Raw genomic sequence first — 22,637 nt, 5'->3', positions numbered from 1 at the left:
GGTGTTCAACCAGGAGACAAGCACAAAATATTAGGTAAGTGAAACACTTCACTATGCCTATTAAAGCTGAGTATAGCATGTTGGCATCGATGCCACCGTTGGTGGGTCGAATGGCATCTTCCATTTCCACCAAAGTGGGTTGCGAGTCCTGGTACACACAAGACTTTAAGTACCCTAACAACAAAAAGTCTACTGGGGTCAAGTCTGATGAATGCGATGGCCGCTTAAACTTACAACCTTGACTTATGACTTAATCTTCAGTGAAAGTGTTGAACATAAAAGTCTTGACTTAATGTGCCAACATGGGCTGGGACACCATCCCACATGAGGGTGATGACAGGTAATGCAGGGACAGCGTGGTCATGCAAAAGCATAACATGCCATTCTGCAGTGACTACAGGTTTTCCAGCTATATGCAGGACTATGCTTTTCGAAAAGGGAAGGGCCCAAAAGGAAAGACTTGGTGAAACCACATCATGCAATCATATAAAGAGAATGCAGTGATTTGGTCAGGTAGTCATGAGGGTTTGACATTGCCCAGGTGCAACTGTTTTGCATATTGACATCACTGTGCAGAGAAAAATGGGCTTCCTATGTCCACATGATATCCAGCAATCGTTGTGGGTCGCATTCCGTTTGTGTCAATACCAAATGTAGCAAAGTTTTGTCTGTTATTTGTATCTGCTGGTAATAACTGATGAAGTGCCTGTATTTTGTATGGATACAGATTCAAGATTCCATGCAGAATATGTTGAATCGACAACTCCCGAATCCTTTATTCTTCCAGCTTCACGAGCACTGCTATTCCCCGTTGATGTTTCGCCTGTCAGTTCTTTCATGATGCTTTGTACACAATAGATCTAGTTCCATTCTCAATAATTATCTGCCACTTTGTGAATAATCCTCTGTACTCTTTGTTTTGCTCAAAACATCATACTAAATTCATTATCCCATTCAATGAAATAGGACTTTTTTTGCCTCCACTTTTTTTTCTGTGTGAAACTTTTGCAGTGGAATACTTGTGGTTTCACCATTCTTGTAGAAAAGTTTAACCACCAACACACTAGATCTGGTAAGTATGCTGCCAGCATCGAATGATGAATCCATTTCCAGTCAGGTGTTTTATTATTGCTAGCCTGATTTGCATAAAACATCTCAGTTTGACGTATGAGCACCCTCCTTTGGTTATGGTTAGAATAATATTTTTATGCATGGTAAGAAAAGCTAATGTCCCTCTGGTCATATTTGTGCAAATTGATTTTTTTCTGAGCATTACTTCTTTTCTTATGAATTTTAGTTTGTATGAATTTATGATGCACCCTATATATATATATTATATATACACACATACATGTATATAGTACAAAATAAAATAATAAAAAATAAATGCTTTTCAAATTCATCACATATTCAGTTCGGAATATATCACCAACAAAAAGAAAAAACTAGAAGCACAGTGGCAAACTGGAAGAAATAGGGGGCAAAATATGCTAAAAAGAAATAAGAAATTTACAGCTTTTGCTACATTGTCATCAGGGGGTTGGTGCAATGAAAGAAGTAAATAAATAAAACAACCTACTTCTAAATGACAAAAACAGAAATAAACTTTAAAATTAGTCTTAAAAATACAATAAAAGTATTCTGTATATTTATTAGTTCAACCCTTAGAGGCCAAAGTAAACAGCACAAAAAACTTTAAAATTATGGCATCAGAAACATAGACAAATTCAAAAAGATTGTGTAAAAGTATACAACTTTATGCAATTATTTTGAGTAGGTTTTGAAATCTTTATTTTCTATTTATTCACATAGATATACATCTAAATGCTGTATTACCTCTATATAGGTAAGATAAAATACTAATTTCAATTTTCAATAACCACTCTCATTTTTATTTGATTATTTACCCTTTATATCCTAAAAATAATTATATGCTTATTATCTCTAAACTGCATCATTTTAAAATTAACCTCTTTTCACAATATTCTTATTAAATGATTATGATGCATAAATTTCTTGCATAATGCTTCATCCAATGATGATAATAATCAAAGTTGCAAAATGAAATTTAAATTAAGCTATCAAAATGAAGTAAATTCATAACCAAATAAATTTTAATCTAACTTTATATTATTAAGTATAAGTGTTCATTTATTTTATTAAGTATAAGTGTTCATTTCCTTCTCCACTTCTGTCTCCTGCTAGCTTACTCTCATCTTTTGCTCTTCACTCCATAATTAAATACTATAAAAACAGATAAATACTATAAAAATAGTTAAATATTATAAAAAATGTACAGTATTTGCTTAGAATTATCAAAGAGTAAAGGTGATCTTCTCAGTTATTACATTACTTCAAATAGGAATATTAAACTTCAATAATGATGATCACCTTCAAATTTACAATTGTGTATTTATAGGAGGAACGAGAAGCACAAAGTTTTCAGCTTCATTTTCTATGTCTCGTATTGTATGCAATAAAAGCCCAGCTATCTACCATTCAATTGACCAGAAAGCTCAAGTAAAAACATTTTAAAATTTAAATACTTCTTTCTTATGTTCCTTAAAAACAAAAAATTAAGAAAATCAGAGAGTAAAAATTAAGCAAATCAGGTCATCATTAAAGCATATGCAGGGTGAATCTGAAAAAGTAGCAGATCTTTACAGGATGATAGAATGCAGCTATACTAGCAATATTCACCATAGAAAGTTTGGGGGAAATGCAAACGGAACAGAAAGAAAAAAACGGAATGTTAGGGTATTTAATTTTTTTAATTTAATAGTTAGTTTCTTTGCATTTGTGTACCACTGGTTGAGAATCCCTGGTATAGACTACATAGACAGCATATAGAGAAAGAAGAATTACCATGCAAGTTATTCATACAGGTTTAACTAGTAATGATACATTTATGGTGACAAAATTATAATAAAATTACTGTAAAAATAAAATTATTTATATTTGTTTACATTGAATTATTATTATTTACAACATTAAATGTATTGCTGACATGAAATGTTGTGGAAAACTGATGTATAATTTCAATTCTAGCTTCTAGAAGAATATTCAGATATAATAAGTTCTGCAGAGGCCTTAATGCTGGATATTTCTCATGTATCTGTTAAACACTCATATCACTGCAGTTTTCAGGAGACTGTAACGTAAGTTTTTTTTTTAACCATGAAAGTTACACTATTCCATGTTCAACTAATGAAATAAATAATTATTTATAAATCACTATTTCAAACTCATTATTAAGTGCTTTACAATTTTTCATTTCTGGGTTTCATTTGATTTCAGGTAAGCATTATTTAATTGCTTATTATTTTTTTATCTTTTTCTGTCTGGTAATATTTGAATCTATGTCAAAGGTATCATTTTATATTGCACCTAAAGAATTACTGTATTTCAGGCAAATTCATACTTATATATACTGCAAGTGTTAGAAGGTAGCGTTTTCATTTAGTAATTGCATACCACTAGGTAGAAAAATCTCATTTTATCTTTTGCAAGTTTTTTTCTGTGTTACAATAACTCTGCAGAGAAAAAGAATCAAGCTTGTTGAAAAATTGCAATAGATGTATAGAATTCTGCATACTATTCGGTTTTGAGGGTTGTAAAATATCGCCAAACTATTGTTGATGCCAGTGCTGCCAAAAATAATTTCGGCAGCCCTAATCAAAGAAAGGAAGTATAATAGTAAATAACTATTTAAGATTGATGTTTTAATTTAGATGAAAGGTTAATTTCATATAATACTTTTTTACTATTATAGTTTATATAAAAAAGGCTAAACACGACTGAATGGAAGCATAAGAGTTAGTAACTATCTCAGATCATTATTATAATTTATGTAAAAATTGCTAAACATAAATAAATGGATGCCTGCATCGCTATTTCGCTATTGAGTTACCGCTAAAGCATAGTTTCATCTCGTTGGTTGTTCAAGCATAATTTTCTATAATGAATGATGCCTTTTCTTTGAAAAAATTTAGTTTAAAGTGCAGAATTGCCCATTTATTTGTTTGCCGTTTTTTACAAGGGTAAAAACAATAGGAATTTTGTCAATTTTCTTTTACTTTTTAAGTGAAAATAGGTTGATTAGGTTAAAGCCAAGGGTGTGCGCAGTGCCATTTTTGTGCAAATCTGGGATTTTTTTTAACCCCTTAACTGCTGCGGGCGTATATATACGCCTTGCTCAGCCGATGCGTTAACTGCCCCAGGCGTATATATACGTCCTTCCAAACTGCTATCATTTGCTTTGCGCTGCTACACCTAAAATTATTCGCAAAGTTAACGCATCGGCTGCGCATCTGGGGGGCAGTTAACGCATCGGCTGAGCAAGGCGTATATATATGCCCGCGGCAGTTAAGGGGTTAATTGAAAATATGTCGATGTGTACCCAAAATGTGTATATGCAATTCTTAAAAACGAGTCAAGCAGTGGGTGATACTACGCTTTACCCAAAATTCTATTGCAGACTTTTCGTCATGGGCAATTCCCAAATTTTTAAATCTATATGATATCAAAAAAGGATTTAAAAATTAAACTAGTATTTCAATGTAGTCTTAAGAAATATAGAACCGTATAAACTTGCGCAATCTGAAATCAGCGCGTACGCTTGCGTTGGAGCGCTGTTTAAATGGGCGCATTTGCTAGATTTGGCGCTTTTGCGCATACATTTTTGCCCTAATTTTTTTATGGTCCTCAAAACGGAATAGTACCGAATTCTGGATTATTCTTGCACTCAAAAACAATTTAAAGGTAATAGCTATTCATTTTGTCATTATAGATTATAATAAAAAATTATGTTTTTGTGATTTTTAAGAGCATTTCATAAGTTATGATTAGGGACACATAATTTTTTTAGCTGCAGAATTAATGTGATAGTAGTGAAGTTAACTAGCATTCATGAAAAAATGCAAAATTATATTGCTTTTAAACATTTTGAAAGAAAATTTGTGAAAATTAGGTACTGAAAGATAAATCATTTGATTTGCATGCCACTCGCTCTCCAGTGACTTGTTGCATATTATTTATAACCTCTGCTTCCTCTATGCATATCACCTATGTCTCTCCTGTACATACCTCTCATTCCCCCCATACCAGTCATCTCACTCAGCCAGTTTAGTCACTTGTCAAACTATTCAATAAGCACCTTTCTTTTGTTTTATTTTCTAATTATACAGCTGAATTTCCGATCATAAATTGATTCACGAAAAGGAACGATTAACAAAATATAGGAGTTTGCACAAGAGGGTTTGTATTTAAGTGAAACACGCATCCTTATGTGTCAATTTCAGAATATTTGTTCAAATTACGTAGACTGAATATTCTACATAAGGTAGTATCACAAAAAAGGAGGGAAATGCACTGTCATCAGGCTGATACATGATTAAGGGGCAGACTACAGCACAGAAAAAATGTCAAAATGGAAGAAGAAAAATTTATTTATGATACATTGACAATGTGTTTAAAAGCCAAAATTCTCATGCATAAATTAAATCACTCAGCTGTGTGTGATTATTTAATAAAATTTGTACCTGGTTTAGGTAATCTTTCTCTTAGAGATACTTTGAGGCATAAATATATACCACTTTGCACATATTCTGAGAAAGAAACAAAAGAACAACTAAAAGATAAGTCTGTAGTAGCTGCTATGAAAACATCTGATAAAAGTGAGAGATATGCATTTGCAATTTATGCTTTATATTGAGTTTATATACTGTAACTGTTAATTCTTCTACTAACTCTCAAGAAGTAGTAGACACTTTGAAGAAATACAAAACAGAGTATTCTTTAGTCTCAGACTCTGTGTACTACATGGCTGCCTGCTTCAGCTTACTGACCATATTTTGCACCACCAGTGTTAGGCACATCAAGTAAATCTTGTTGACCTTACTTGATGTAGTGTTTAAAGAATAAAATACTGCTCTAGCTGAAACAAAAACAGATTCTTGCACTTGAAAAAAATAATAATAATAATAATAATAAATGTGCATAATAAGACTGAAAATGACTTAATATACTTAAAAGAAAAGATACCTCAATTAGCCACAGAACTTTATTCTGAACCTATCATCTAATAACCAGATGGAATGCTTGGTTCAAAGTAGCCATGTATTTTATTAAATATATGGAGCATACTGTTGGAAATTTATGCAAATACTTATTTGAGTGCATTATTGTTGTGTATTATTGTGGTATTTTGCATTGTTTTTTTATATTCATTTGTTTAATTTTTGCATTTATGTAATAGTTTTAAGATTTATCTTGTGAATAAATGAATTTGTGGTTATAATTTTGTATATATGTGTCAGTTCTGAATTCAACAATATATAAATTACAAAAATAACTCAACTAGAACATGAGATATGGGAAAGAAGCTTTGGCAATTTCTTATGTACTTGGCTTGTTTCAGCTTTCTCACCAGCTTGTCTCAACCTCTTTCTTGAAGATTTGGAAAAATACATTTTCTAAGTTCTGTGAGTTACTTTTCTTATGAGTCAAGACGAGTTAGTTGTTAATCTTCTCGTAGGTTGTGCAGTTCAAAGAGAGTTAGCTGAATTGTGTTTTAGAGTTCATTCAGTGATTTTTTGGGAATTTATATTTATCACGCACTAAGAAGAAATGCTTAATATCTTCATTCTCCTTAAGCTATTTACGGCTATTTCTTTTGCTGTTTATCATTATTATTTATAATAAATTGTAGATTTCATCTTGCTCATCTGGAGTTATTATTTAACTTTCTAAGTGGCCAGGTCAAAATAGTTATGATGCCATTAAATACATAGCTATGCATCTTGAAATGTGTTCAAGCAATTGTGCTAGCATGCTAGCATAAATATTGGAAGAAAAAGAGTCAAGATATAAAGTAGAAGGGTTATTTTGGAATTATAATCTTGGAAATACCCTTTACTTGTGGCCTTTTCATGAAGTTTTAATTTTAAGTGCTGAACCCTTGAAAATTTGGTTAAAAAAAATCCAGAGGTTGCAAAAATTGTTGTTAGACTTGTAGATTTCTTTGAATACCAATAACCAAGAAGATGGAAAAGCAGCTGAAAATTATTATGGAATTGACTGCTGCCACCCAAGAAGCAAAAGCTAATGCCACTATGATAAAGTTAGAAGCAGCAGAAATGCTTCTGATAAAGGACAAATTGTGAATGTTATGAATGAGAAAGGAGCCAGTATAATAATAATAATAATAATAATATATATACATGAACCACATGTCTTCTAGGATTGCACTACATGGTCTATCCTTTAAGCTGTCCATTATAGGCAGGAGTTGCAGGCTCACACAACTCTCAGAGAGATTTCAGTATATCTGAGCTGTGTTATGCTAACTGGGAGCCACAGTCTAAAGGGCATAGATTAAAAATTTTCTCTAAAAGTAAGGTAAGATGTTAGTGTAATTTATTATAATTGTTAGTAGCTATATGCAAATTATGCTCATATGGTAGGTTGCAGCCTATTTTATCTGCTAAGCTTTCGTCTCTTACATTATACTTCTACTTCTATAATGAAATATTCACTGTTCTGATTTAGCTATGATTGCTCTAATTCCCTTGGCACTGTAGTAATCTGTATAAAGTGTCATAAAAGAAAGACTGAGGCAATTAGGTGGGAGGTGTTTGCTGCATAGTTCTGAATTTCTCTGAAAGTGCTATATACCCAAATAGTGAAAGGCATCTATTTCTCATCGCTTCCAACTTCACTTGTGAATTAAGAGCAATACAGGAGGCTCCTCAGAATTTACATCGACTTAAACAATAATGATAAAGCCAGAGGACCTGCAATTTACTGCGACTCTAAAGCTGCCCTAGAGGTAATACGGCAAGGACATTCAAGACTCACCCAGGATATACTCCAACACCTAGAAACGATGCACTATGCAAGTTATCTATGCACTAGGCAATGGATAGCTGCACACGTTGGAATCACTGGAAATGAAACAACCAATGAACTGGCTAAAAAGGCCAGAAATCTCAACAACTCAATCCCCAACACACTTGAAGATGCTAATGCCATTGCCAATCTGGCAAGCTCCGAAATGGAACTTTCTCCACAACACATCTTCACCTGTACAGCAATACTTGCAGCTCTGCCAGGCTTGGGGGAGTTTCCTTTCCAGGGAGAGCTATTTAGTGAAAAGATTGTGGAACTGGCAAAAATTGTGTTTCCCATGCATGGATCCATTTGACTTCACAAAGGATACTACACCAACCACCAACCAACCATTTGCTTCTCTTTCAATGCTTCAGGTACAATTTACATTCTTAATACAGTCTATTAAGAAAAACCGTCAGATATGTGAGATTGATGCAAACAGAGAACTTATGAAGACCATTACTAGATTGAGAACCTGCATTTTATAGGAATGAAAATGAATGAAGATTATACCAGATAATATGGAAATTGTAGGAAGTGCCCCGAAATGGAGCTTTCTTCACCTGTACGGCAATATTTGCAGCTCTGCCAGGGAGTTTCTTTTCTAGGGAGAGCTGTTTAGTGAAAAGATTGTGGAACTGGCAAAAATTGTGATTCCCATGCATGGATCCATTTGACTTCGCAAAGGATACTACACCAACCAACCATCTGCTTCTCTTTCCATGCTTCAGGTACAATTTACATTCTATCTCAAGAGCAGATTTCCTGTAGTTAGTAGATGCTTTCAAATAATAATGATCTGACTTTCAGGGAAAATTGCGTAGATGAATCTTCCCTACATTCTCGTTGTTCCATCTCTCCTACCATTTTTATGTATTTTTTAGCTGCCACTTCTGAGACTAGAACCTATGCATCTATCTCATCATTTATTGAGGCAAGCTTTGTCAGCCCATCTGTTATATCATTGTCCCTGACCCCTGTAGGTACCCAAACCCAGTTTAGAGTAATGGGCTGGGGGGTCTTTATACTAACATTTCTCATAGTGCGTTTATATGAGGTGGTTTTCAGGTCCTTTTGTTAATTCCTTATGCTGTCTTTTTAGAATATAGTCTTCTCTGCCATGCCTTCCCTTGCCAATAGGGCTTCCTTATGAAGACCATAGACTGTAATTTATATTAAATTTTTCTAAAAAGGTAGCATGATTGCTAGGTCTAAATTCTCCATGGTGAAATTCATTGCTGTCTTTAAATGTATTTTCTGTCTTTCAGCAGCCAGTAAAAATTTCTCTTTTTCTTTCTGAGAACGGAGCTTGTACTGGTGTATTTTCTTCTTTTATACCAGTTGTTTGGGAGTTCGATGCTTGCATTATATTACTGGGTTCATACGGTCCTTAAAAGTCTTTAGGTTTTTTTTTTGGGGGGGGGATGATGTTTGGTCTTTAAAAGTCCTTAATTTTGGACAAAACTGGCAAAAGGTCCTTAATTTTACTTATCTGATTTTTTTTTTTTTTTTTTTTTTTTTACAACTGCCAATTTGATTATGAATTAACATTTTGGAGAAATGTTTTTTGTCGATGCATTGACAAATATACGAGGGTTGGAACTTTAATAATGGCAACACAGCTGAAAAAACGCTACGCAACTAAACCAAAGAATATCGCGTACACCACACGTGAACTACATAACTACCTTATCTCTCAGCAAAAAGACTCGTCCTGCCTACGTCACGTGCATGCGAAGTGACGCGAAGAACGGATCCTTGTATTAACTCGTGGTCTAAAGTAAGTGTTATCAGGATGTTTCCAAAACAAGAGCAACGATGTTGGATAAAAATTGAATGTGCCAGAGGTCGTACAGCACGACAGTGTCATCAAGGGCTTTAAGAGGCTTGCAGGGAATCTGCATTGCCTTACAGAACCGTATCAAGATGGGTGAAAGCATTCAATGAAGGACGCCAAATCGTGGCAGACATGCTGCGGCCAGGTCGTCCGATTGTCATCGATGCAGATGTGCAAGCTGTTGCCGCACTAATGGACAGTGATCGCCACCAAATGATTCATCAGCTGGCCGGACAAACAGGATTAGCGCATACGACTGTGCTGCACGTTCTGAAGGAAAGCCTGTCCATGAGAAAAATTGCTTCACGATGGGTTCCGCATCAATTGACGGAAATGCAGAAATGGCTACGATATGATGCTGCCTGAACCCACCTGCAGCGCTATGAGCACGAAGGAGATGCTTTTTTATGCCATATCATTACGCTGGATGAGACTTGGGCCCGATCGTACCAGCCAGAACTGAAATGCCAATCAAACGAATGGCGTCATCACGGGTCACCACGACGTTCGAAATTTCGTCAGAACCCCAGCAATGTGAAAGTTATGGTTATTCTCGTGTATGACTGTGATGGTGTCATCCTAACGCATACCGTTCCCCCACAGCAGACCGTCACTGCGCAGTATTACTGCTCATTTTTGCAGCACAATCTCCGACCAGCTTTGAGAAAAAAATGGCGACACTTTCTGCAGAACGCTCCTCTCATTTTGCGTGACAGTGCTCGGCCGCATGCAGCGCAAGCTGTGACTGATTTGTTCAAGCGATGGGGCTGGGAAGTGCTTTACCATCCAGCATACTTCCCAGATCTAAGCCCTTGTGAATATGACTTAATTTCTAAGATGTAGGAACCACTTCGTGGCACTCGTTTCCAAACTGTTCTTGAGATTCTTGCGGCAGTAGACCAGTCCATTCAAACTATCAACAAAACAGGCACTGCTACAGGTATTCTACGACTTTCACATTGTTGGAAACGGGTTGTACACAATGCTGGCGACTATATTGAAGGACTGTAAAACATGGTGACATGAATCACTTTTGTATACCTTGTAAATAAATAGTTGCCACTATTAGAGTTCCAACCTTCGTATATTTGATGGGTTAACTTTTTAATTTTATCCTATTTCTTAATATATAAATGATGAATACTCAAGTTTTATAAGTGCAAGGCCCTGTTTTGATTGAAATATAAACATTTCGATACAATTAACTTTTCCTTTTTTGGGATATCTGTTCTTTTATTATGTGGCACTAAATTTGGTGACTTATGGACATTAATATCATAAAATAATGAAAGTAAATTAAAATTATATTTAAGAAATAACATTAAAATAAAACATTTTTATTTTCTCCTGCCATATTTTAAAGTAACATTACTTTTCATTTTGGTGCCTTGGAAATATCTTGATTCTGAAAAATAAACAAGATAATAAATGCTATAAAGCACAGTTTCTGAAACATTTCTTATGAAAAACAAAAATGCTACTGTAATTATTTAAGAACAAATTTCATTTGTCTTTTTTTTTTTTTTTTTTTTAATATTTTTTCATGTTAAGAGTTTCCCATGTAATTGTTTCAGGATATTTAAATGTTTATCAATTTTCTCTTGAAAGTTCACTTTACCCTACTCTTTTCTGATTTTTTTCTGTAATCCTATTTTTCTGGCAAATCTTTGCCTGAGGCCTTTCATATTACAATATACAAGAGAGACTACAATTTACATGTAGTTTCACTACAATTATTTACTTATGTACAAAATTAATGACAATAAAATAGGAATATTTAGGTTGATTAGTAATATAGCAGCATAATTAGTACATTAGAAATATAGTGTATATTAACAAAATGTAAACTTGTCAAAAGCTGTAATAGTCTTGGCAAACCCTGATAGTGCTCGTGTGTTAAGATTTCACTGGTACCATTGTTTTTCACAGTGCAAGAAATATACATTCATGCAGATTCTTCATTATTTAATTTCTTTAAATATAATGCAGGGCTGTAATATTTAGTGGCAACAATTTTAAAAGCGAAATGCCATTTACACACGCAACACAAAAATGCCAAAACAAAATTAATATCCCTTCTGGGCAAATTGTCCCTTTGGACTAAAAAAAGTTAACACTAAGTTTGTGTTCTACTTTTTGATATTCAATATAAAAAATTCTGATTTATCACAGTTTATGTAATCAAAGTTGTAGTGTAATTGTGAAATGATAATAGAATTTCAGATTAATGTTAGCAAAATAATATTTTTTTCCCTCCAGGTTAACTGTAGAAGTAGTGAATTACAGCAGAAAATCAGCATTCTCTTTAAGATTTCCTATAAATATGCAGTTATATCCTAATGAAAGAATAATTCCACAAGTCAGTCATGTGTCTGGCAGAAACATCAAGTAAGTTTGTGTATTCATTAAAATAATGAAACTACTTACATCGTGTTATTTGTATATGTACTTTTAAACTAAGTGAATTTTATTATCAGTGTTTTATAATTACTGCAAAAAAGAGAAATTTTAGTTTCTGAACTATATTGCCCCCTTTCCTCAAATCTTTTTCCTTACATTTTTTTAATAATTTTTTTCAATCTCTCCCATTTTTGTAATATTTTTTTCATTTAAAGTAAGGCAAAAAGTTAACTTTGTAATATAAGGAATTGGAGGAGGGAAGTAAACTGTTAGAACTATTGCAATATGTTAATTGCCGTAAAAACTAAGCACTAACTTAAATAAAAATGAAAAGAGATGAATCTGTGCTGAAGCTGCAAGATTAAATTAAATTCATACTGAAGTAAAAGAACAGAACATAAATTAAATATGAACTTAATTCCAAAAAATTTTAAAGGCCAACTTATTTTTATCTCCAGGAAATGATTAAAAAAAAAACTGAGTAAACTTAAAATGAAGGTTACAAAGAAAAAAAAAAACAAAAGTGATTAAAGAAAATGTTAAAAATGCAAAGTGCACTAAAATTGCCTGCAATTATTCAACTTGGTTTAAGGCTTCAAAACACATTTTCCTTGACAAGTTCTGTTTGAAGCATTAAACAAAGGAGATTAATTTTTCAGGCAATTTTATTGCATTTTTAGCCTCATGCTCTGTGTTTTTAAGATTTTCTTTAATCAATCTGTTTTTCACTTTGTACCCTTCATTTACCTTAACTCGGTTTTTTATCTCCAGGAAATGGTTACAAAAACCGAGTTAAGGTAAATGAAGGGTACAAAGTGAAAAACAGAAGTGATTAAAGAAAATCTTAAAAACACAGAGCATGAGGCTAAAAATGCAATAAAATTGCCTGAAAAATTAATCTCCTTTGTTTAATGCTTCAAACAGAACTTGTCAAGGGAAAAGTGTTTTGAAGCCTTAAACCAAGTTGAATAATTGCAGGCAATTTTAGTGCACTTTTAAAGTCTCGTGCTCTGTATTTTTAAACATTTTCTTTAATCACTTTTTTTTTTTTTTTTCTTTGTACCCTTCATTTTAAGTTTATTTGGTTTTTTTTAACCATTTCCTGGAGATAAAAATAAGTTGGCCTTTATATTTTTTGGAATTAAGTTCATATTTAATTTATGTTCTGTTCTTTTACTTCACTCTGAATTTAATTTAATCTTGCAGCTTCAGCACAGATTCGTCTCTTTTCATTTTTATTTAAGTTAGTGCTTATATATATTTACTAAATAAATATTGATTATATTATCTCCTAATATTAATTTTAGTATAAGTATCTAAAAAGAGTGAACCCAGAGGTAGGAAGTTTAAGATCATACAACAATTATATATATATAAGTTTTGGTATTGGTTATAGTGCTGTATAAGAACTATTAACAAAACAAACAAAAAAATTAAGCAGTGAATTTTTAGGAAATTTTCTTTTTGGGAATGCATTAAATTGGAAGGTGAATTAGAGTCTTTGCTGCCTGAGTACTTATCCCAGAATATATTTTATATTCCATGATTGACAGAATAAATAATGAATGCTTGTTAGCTTGTTATTTGTATGTGATTATGATGATACTGACATAATATAATAATCACAATGTAGGTCATGATATTCAAAAATTTTGATGCAAGCTCTCAAAAACTGAAGACTTATGATGAGAATATGAAATATTTAAATCTTTTTCAATTGAAGAAATCTGATGTTATCATCTGCAAGTTCTCAAATTAATAGGGGTTTCTCAATTAATCTCAGTTAATAGGGGTTTATCTTTTGTCTTAACTAGCATTGTGACAAAAGATACACTGGCTATTAAGTTCATATATCATGTTGGCCATTTGTTTACATAATAATCTCTTAAAATTAATAAGCAATTATAAATCTTAAGCTTAAAAATCACATGATTATGAGGAATAATCAAAGCAGTGGAGGTAAGTTCTTTCTCTTTGAAATCAAATTGGAAATAAACCTTTTTTAAGGTTGAAACAGTCAAAAACTGCAGAATGGGGCAGTCATTGAATGATAGAATGCTGCAGAAAAGCTGTTTGATGAAGCAAGTAAAAAACTTGGGAAGAGGTGAAGAAGGAAGAAGAAATAGGTAAAATCAGATGAAGAAGAAACATTAGATTAATTTACATTTTATATTTGCATGCTTTTCTACCAATTAAAAGAGAAACTTGGAAAATTTGCTAATTATTTCCAGGAAAACTTTTGATTTGCTTTTTCTTTATTTATAAAAGATGTAGCATTTTTTTCATATTACTGTTGGAAAGTAGTCAAACTTTATAAGTTTAAATGTTCAATTACATATATAAATATGCATATTTCTATTTATCTTTTGGCATTCAGAACTTTTTGATCTAAAAATTTTCTTTTTCAAAAATAAAGAAGGATTTTGGGACTACCATGAAGCCTATATTATGTAATGTGTATGTTATTGTTTGTATAATATATTGAAAGTAAATTAATTTATGTTGATATTGTAACAGCTTAAATGTAAATAAGCAGTTTGAAAAATTTTGTGATACTCACATATTATCTTATCGAACATGAAATTGCCAAGCAGCACAATTTTTGCCATTATGGATATGCGCTCAACACATATCAGCACAACACACTCATAATATCTGCATTTTTGTTTGATGTAAACCCAACTGATTCTTGGTGAGACACCTTTTGTTTTTACGAAAAAGGATATTAATTAACTGTTGTTGCTGTATGCATTTTTTGCATTTTGAAGAATGGGATTCTGTTTTCTGTAGAATCACATTTGTGAATGCACTTTGGTATATTTAAAGGCTGGCCGAGGGAATTAACATCTTGAATAGGAAAAGAACAGCTGGTTATGGCTGACAAAACAATCATAGATGAAAACAATCTTCTGTGGGAAATATGTAGTCATAGCACTTGGTAAAATCAGAGGACAGAACAAAATATTAGAAATAGATGAAAGCCTTCTTATGAAGTGCAAAAACAAAATAGGTCTACTACAGCAGTGACATAGCAATACCTCCACAGCAGTGCCTATTTGGCGGGTAGTGCAGTGATACTGATGAATGTTTTGTAATAGTTGTAATCTGCGCTAACTTTCATGGATCGATGGGATAATACATAAGTACCAGTTTTCCATGGCCATTAAATCTGAGAACTTAAAGAGGAAGACTGTGTGAGCTTTAAAAATTCTACTTTAAGTTATAAGGTTTTTCTCCTTCCTTCCAGCATGCCCTCATGGTATAGTGGTAGCACACTCGGCACATATTCAAGAGGCTCAGCTTTGAGTGCCAATGAGGGCATTGCAAATTTTTCATGCCTTCCTGCTTCAAAATAACCAAATGTCTCTATAAAGTGTCAAAAAATGTCTTAAAATTTTGCAAAGGTTATGCCCTGAAATTTTTTATTACACTACTGTGGATTTATTATGTTCTCTAATGTTTCCTAATTTGTTTAATCAACTATGGAAAAGCACAGAAGAGCTATCTGTGTGATTTAATGACTATGATTAAAAAAAGTTGCAGCCTATATAAACTGTTGAAATGATGCTAATTTATTTAAAGCAGTTATATTAAAATTTGGGACTGGTAAATTGTCATAGTAGTATAGTAACAGAAGTGTGTACCAAAAATATCATGGATGAAAATGTCACAAAAGAACAGTGCAAAGCAGAAAACAAAGCAAAGTGAAAAGCCTTGTAATTCTATGGTGGTAGAAAACATTATAAAAGACAGCAGTTTTAAAGCATCATTGTAAAAATTTTGTGGTAAAGGGGAGGTAATCACCTACAAAACATTGCAGGTATGCGTTTTCAGATTTTAAATGTTTCAGATGTATGCTTGGTGTTGTAATATGTAATGATCGGTGAGCTAAAAAGAAATCAATATTTCCCCCCATATTATTTCAAGTTTTTGAATGAAATATTAATTTTGACTTGAAAACCAAAAAGGAAATTTAAGCATTTAAAATTTAGTAAAAATTACATTTTATTTATAAGAATTAACAGAATTTTAAACTTATGTAAGCTGTTAAGAATCATTATTAATCTGTTTTATAATGATGTGTTAGTAGTTTTTTAAAAAGAATACAAAATTAAAATATTAAAATAATGAAAATGAATTTTGTTAGATTTCATACAATCAGATTTATTTGATTAACTGTCAGACTGTGAAATAATTTCTTTATGCTGCTGTTATGTTGATTCTTTAGTAAAGATAGCATTTAATTGTGTATCAATTAGCTTATCTTAAGATGTAATTTCATTAACATTTTTATTTAATCATTAAGTTATTGATTCAGAATGTAAGTTTACCACAACTAAAACAATACTTTAAGTTTTAAAAATGTTACCATCAAGACCTTGATAACAGTAATGTAAATATTATAGTCAAGAAAAGTGTGTACTGAAGCTTGCAATATGCATCATTACAACAATCTTATTCACCTCTGATATTTTGTTGATGCTTCCCCCACCCACCACTGCTATGTTTTGAAACCCTGAAATTTTGTATTGTTGTTATTTTCTATCATAATTCTTTAGAATTGCAAAGTTTTTCTCTTGCTTTCTTCTCTACCATTGTATTTTGTGTGATGATGCTTCCCCCTTTTTGCGAGGCTTTTATGTAAATTAAGTTACAAATTAAATGAATTAATGATAATAAAAAATTAACTAATTACTCAATTGTTTTGGAGTTTATCAATAACTACTACTATTAATAATAATAAAAATGGTGAATGCAGTGTATTTATTCTAATATATCTGTATCTAGAATAATTATAGAAATAACAAGAAAGTGTATGATAGCAATTGAGGATTAATTTCTTCAATACAACTATCATAATCACTACGATGACAAAAGTATTGTTGTCATGTCAGAATATTCAATAAATATATCTCCCTTGAAAAAAAAATTCCTCATCAGATTGCTGATGAATGATTGTATTTCAAGAAAATTAATACACAGTGTAAACTAATGTTTATAAAGAAATTAATTAAAAAATATAACATATTCAATAGACATTTATGTTTAGTTTACAGTCATTTATTAATAATTAAGATTATAAGCCTTCATACTGGAAACAGCATTTTCAGCTGCAGGTGTATTTGTGCTAAAATCTGATTGAAGGCTGGATGCTACAGCATTAAACAATTTGTATATCTTTTTAACATATTCTAAGGCACAAAATAAGTTTAAAATTGTATCAAATATCTTTTATTTATTTCCCCCTGATAATTATGTAAAAATATCAATGAGTTCAGACTTAGTATTATATTGTTAATAATTAAATAAATTTAAAAAAATATTTTTTTAATCACACTATTTCTCAGTAGATGTTACTGGCATTTTAAATTTTAATGCAAAAATTAACCAAAATGTTTTTATTATAGTTGCTTTAATTGAATGATATTTGTTTATTACTGATATTTGTTATAGTAGGCATTTTTTTTTTCTGCATTACCATTAAATGCAAAAATCAATAATTTTGCAATCCCAACTTGCAGGTTTATAAAATGCATGCATTACTTTTCTTAGATGTTGAACTTTCTGTATTCTAGCTCAAGCTGCAATAATGTTAACAATCTAAAGAATGCAAAATATAGATTTCTACATTTGATACCAAAAAACTATTGTTAGCAAACCAAAATGTCAGCATATTTTTTTATCACTTAGTGCAATATTGATAATGCAATTTGGATACTGAGTTATCCAAATTGCTTCATCTGGTAAATTCTTAAGACAGATAGCCCTTATATACTTTTTTGATAAAACTGAACTAACTCAAGTCAAGTGTTCATGTGTCTGCATGCATGCTACGCATCCATTCTTGTATTTCAAGTTCAATAATAATATGCATTATAAAATACTATAATTTGATCTCGACTTCTGAAATTAAAAAGTTTTAAAAGTGTAATCTTTCTTTTGTTTAAAAATTATATCGGGTTTAAATGAAAGTTTCTTGCCACTGAAAATATTGTCTGCACAAACAGTTCCATCATATTTTGTCAAACAATTTTCAGTATTTGAAATAAAGAGACTTCCTTTAGAACACTGTGTTGTGAAATTTGTAAAAAAATATTATTATTAAGGTGTCTGAAATGGAACTAACACACTACCAGATTAGAACCATCATTTATTTCCAGTTCTGTAACAAAAAGTGAGCTACAGAATATCTGCAAATCACATATACAGCTTTAGGTACTAATGTTGCATCACATGACACTGTGAAGGTTTGGTAAATAAAGTTTTAAAACGAACACTATGGCATTCAAAAAGCAGAGCACTCTGGCTGGCCTACTGATGTTGATGAGGCCTGCCTGCAAGAACTTTTGGAAGAAGATAAGTATGCAACTATTTGAGAGCTTGCTAGGTTAGACATTAACACCTGTCCATTAGTCATGCTATGCATTTCATAGACTTAACGTAAGAGTTTAATCACTGGGTGTTGCATGAGCTGACTCGAGCAGATAAGGAAAGATGTCTTTGGGCCTGCACTAATATGCTCGATTGTCAATGTAAAGACAAAATTATGTACCGAATCATCACTTGTGATGAAAAGTGGATTTACTTCGACAAGACAGGCCAAAAAAGGAATTAGTCTGCACCCGGTGAGCCTGTTAGCAGCGTCACAAAGCACAATTTGACTAACAAAAAGATCATGCCTTGTATCTGGTGGGATTGCTGTGGTATTATCTACAAAGAGTATCTGGAACAATATAAGGTGTACAGCAAGATGCTAGTCCATCTTGATGCTGCTATTCAAGGAAGAACGTCAAACTAAATTCCGGCACAAAACGGTAAAATTTTATCAAGGTAATGCAAGACCACATGTGTCTGCATTCACTGGTTGGACTTTGTATGGACTTGAATGTGTTTTGCCACACCCACCATATAACCCCGATATCGCTTCTTCGGACTTCTAACTTTTTTTCACATCTGCAGTTACATCTTTCTGGTGCTGTCTTCCATTTCACGCAGGACGTCCAAAATGAGGTTAATCCTTTTTTTGGACTTGCAGCTACCAAGTTTCTGGGCCTAAGGCTTTGAAAAACTGCCAAATATTGGCAGAAAATCATAGATTTTGGTGGTAATTACTACCTGCACTGAAGGTACTGCTTTCATGTTTTTTTTTTTTTTTTTTTTCTAACTTTATTAAGAACGTTTTTTTGGTGGAAAACTTTATTACAATCAGATGCATAAATGCGATAATTTAATGCATAGAAGAAAATACTGGAACTTTTAACAGCTTTTGATAGTGGCTGAGGGTGAAGGATCGATGAGGCAGTTAACACAACTGAATTGAATAATCTCCATTTTTATATTTAGGCATAAAAAAGTATTTCTTTAGTAGACAGATTACGTTTCGATCATAGTTGAATACGAAGAATTTTTATATACACAGATAAAAAAGGATACAACATCATTTTAAGCAGTGTGCAGATGTTGGAAGGCGGAAGCTAGGAAAAGGAATGACATAGTTGTTGTGCCAAGAGTATTTGTACTAGTATGATGCGTAAGTACAACTAATCTGTGATTGTTTAATTTTAGGTTGATATGTAACATGGAAAGATCTGAAATATGGGAGAGCAAATGAATTTAGGGGGAGAGCATACAATCTAGAATAGTTAACTTTGAAGTCGCCAATTATTCTTAAAGATTCTTTTGTTATATCTTCCATACATATGTATAAATTCTTTATTATTTAATTTAAAAAAAATATAATGCATTTTGCATGATACCATTTGATGACAACAATTTGAAGAGTGAAACTTTCGTTGCAACCAGATATTTCATGCAAGCAATCATATTTTTCCCAATCACTAAAACAACAGTTTTTATGACCATATATGTAAGTGTTGTAGGACAGAATATTTCTAAATGTGGAAAAGCTACTGATTATTATGTGACCCTGCATGTAATGTGCTGCTATGCGACTTGTTGAACATTGTTTAAATTTATAAGCTACAGAAATTGCAATACTTTAATATATATATATATATTTGGTCTTTGTTAGCATTTATTTCTGTTGTCAGAAAAGAAATCTATAATAACAATATTTTAAACAAAATATTTAAGTTTTAAAAAATAAGCTAATTTCATTTTTAGTTTAACACTGATTTTCGCAAAAATTTTGCTTATTTTTTTTAACCTCTTCAGGACTAGCACACGGAAAAGAAAATAAAGCACAGTCACTTGACCTTCCCCCCCCCCAAAAAAAAATATGGAATGTCGCCACTGGCCCACGCATTTTCAGCAGTTGAGCTTAATTTTACCAAAAAATAATGTAAAATCAGCAATTTATTATAATGAGCTCAGTTTTTGAAGTTATGGATTTAATATACCCATTCTTAATACATATTAATAGAAATAAATGAAACATGCGAAATACTAAAACAAAATTACATATACGAAATTTAAAAGAAAATTAAGAAATAATTATCCCTAGATAAGTTAGTCAAAGACTTAAGATAAATAAAGACTTAAGATAAATAAGTCACTTTCTTCGCTATTGGAAGCAGTACATTGAACGTGCTTTCATTTTGCAGATCCAGAATCGGAAACTCTTTTTGACATAATCGAAAGTTCAAGCTTACTTTTTATAAAATTGCTCTAAGTCTGCAAGAAATAATAAGCCAGATCCAATTAGAAGATTAAGGACCAACACAATCTGCACCATTAACTGAAATAGATAATTAGATAATTTTAGCCTAGCTTATACTGTCCGTTGTACATTAAACGCACATGCATAAATGTATTATGTGCATGCGTAAAGGTATTATATGCATGCACAGAAAGTTTGTAGCTTTGAGGTCCGGATTATGCACATCCGGACTTTGTACTGTACTAAGTTTTTAAATAAATATAAAAAATGACAACTGGTTTGAGTTTTTCGAAGTTCAACGAAGTTACACCCACTATATGCGTTTTCCCACATTCTCCGAACAAAATAAGCAAATAACTTAAATGAAAACATTGAGCTGGATGGAAAAAAAAAAAAAGGAAACATGCCCGAAATTCTCAACGAAATAAACAAAAATTTTGGTGCCCATATAACTTAAAGAGCTATGATTCCCAGTTTGTTTAGACCAATAAATATATCAAAAACAGAAAATAATGCTCATACATGAAGGTCAAAAGCCATGACTCAACCGATGTCAAAAGCGATACCATTTAGCACATCTACTGGGATTTAAAAATTCAAATAAATCATTCAGTTTTCAAATTATGGATATGCGACGCTGGGCTGAAGAGATTGGTCAGAGCTCTTTGCGTAGAAGCATTGCTGAGCTGGTAAGAGTGGAATCATTGCATCATGCCTGCAGGACGTTGGTCATGAATGGGTTAAAATATGAGTTGTCTTGCTTGTTTTGCAATTATTCACTACTTTATTACATGTAGTATTTAACATTTGGATATGCTTAGAATTTCTAGCAAATTTTTTTCTTTTTCTTTTCTTTCTTTTTTCTTTTAATGTAAGATTATACTTTGTTTAATGTTTTTTAGAGAGGAAATCATTCTTCAAACACTTATGAATGTTGAACCTGGAAAGAATTATCTCTGGAACATGGTTAAAGCAGCAGAAGTTGTCTAATTATTAAAAATGATTTATTGTAAATATACTACCTTACATTTATAACATTGTAAATATACCACCTTTTCATCATGGAATGCATTTGATATGTTTCATTTGTACTGTGTTTTACTTTAAGAACACATGGGCACAAAATGTATGAAAAAGCTATCTGCAGGTGACCTGGTTTCCTTAAATATTGATGAAAATATGTATTTCCACTACGGAATTTCTCAAGATAGAGAATTTTGTGAGAACAGTTTTAGCCCAAAAGCAAAATGGTTCTAAAAATGCAAAACTTATTATTTCTTATGATTTCCATTGAATTAAAATGTTTAATAAACAAAATATTAATTATATTTAAATATGCACAAAAAAATCTTGTTTTTGCATGCAAAATTTATGAAACAATACAAATTTGCTGATTTAGGATATTTTTTAATGCATATTTTTGGTCAATATCCTGAAAAATCTCTAAATTTCATTAAACTTGAGGGAACAACTGCAAAACAGAAGTGGTTCGTTTTTTCAGTTTTACAGTTTCATTTTTAAACTGTTATGGTGCTGGTTACTATTAACTGCACTCACGACTTAAAAAAATATTAATTATTCATATTTCACATATTTTTTTATGCAATAGTATGGGACTTTTTTGTTGAATATATTGTATGTTTTATTAATTGCAGTGTTTTACAAGGAAATCATGTAACAAATTCAATTTTGATTTAGAATGATGTTTGTTCTTATAAAATTCTCTCTTGTTTTGAGAAATTTTTTAGTAGAAAATATATATTCATAATCAATATTTATGAAAATAAAGCTTTATAGCCATGTTTCTCATGAATGCTATAAGATATAAGAAAGAATGTAAGTAAGCAATCTTTATAAAATTCTAATTTAAGCACTCACATTTGGGCCATC

The 22,637-nt window shown here is 31.8% G+C and overlaps 1 protein-coding gene across 4 annotated transcripts in view; it reads left to right on the top strand.

Moving 5' to 3' along the window:
• The window catches only part of LOC118193280 (uncharacterized), a 107,751-nt gene extending 85,937 nt beyond the window's left edge, over nucleotides 1-21,814 (top strand). For all 4 annotated transcript variants that reach the window (XM_085818270.1, XM_085818269.1, XM_085818268.1 and 1 more), the window contains 3 exons: nucleotides 3,049-3,158; nucleotides 11,987-12,115; nucleotides 21,650-21,814. In XM_085818270.1, coding sequence (XP_085674396.1) covers nucleotides 3,049-3,158; nucleotides 11,987-12,115; nucleotides 21,650-21,737 — 327 coding nt within the window. In that variant the 3' untranslated portion in view covers nucleotides 21,738-21,814. The remainder of the gene's footprint in view (nucleotides 1-3,048; nucleotides 3,159-11,986; nucleotides 12,116-21,649) is intronic.
• Nucleotides 21,815-22,637: the final 823 nt, after the last annotated feature.

This window comes from Stegodyphus dumicola, chromosome 6 (genome assembly GCF_044657685.1).
Source record: "Stegodyphus dumicola isolate Sdum_Otavi_A_Nest chromosome 6, ASM4465768v1".
NCBI lineage: Eukaryota > Metazoa > Arthropoda > Arachnida > Araneae > Eresidae > Stegodyphus > Stegodyphus dumicola.
The sequence above is the reverse complement of the archived record's forward strand: the minus strand, read 5'-3'. Positions and strand labels throughout refer to the sequence as shown.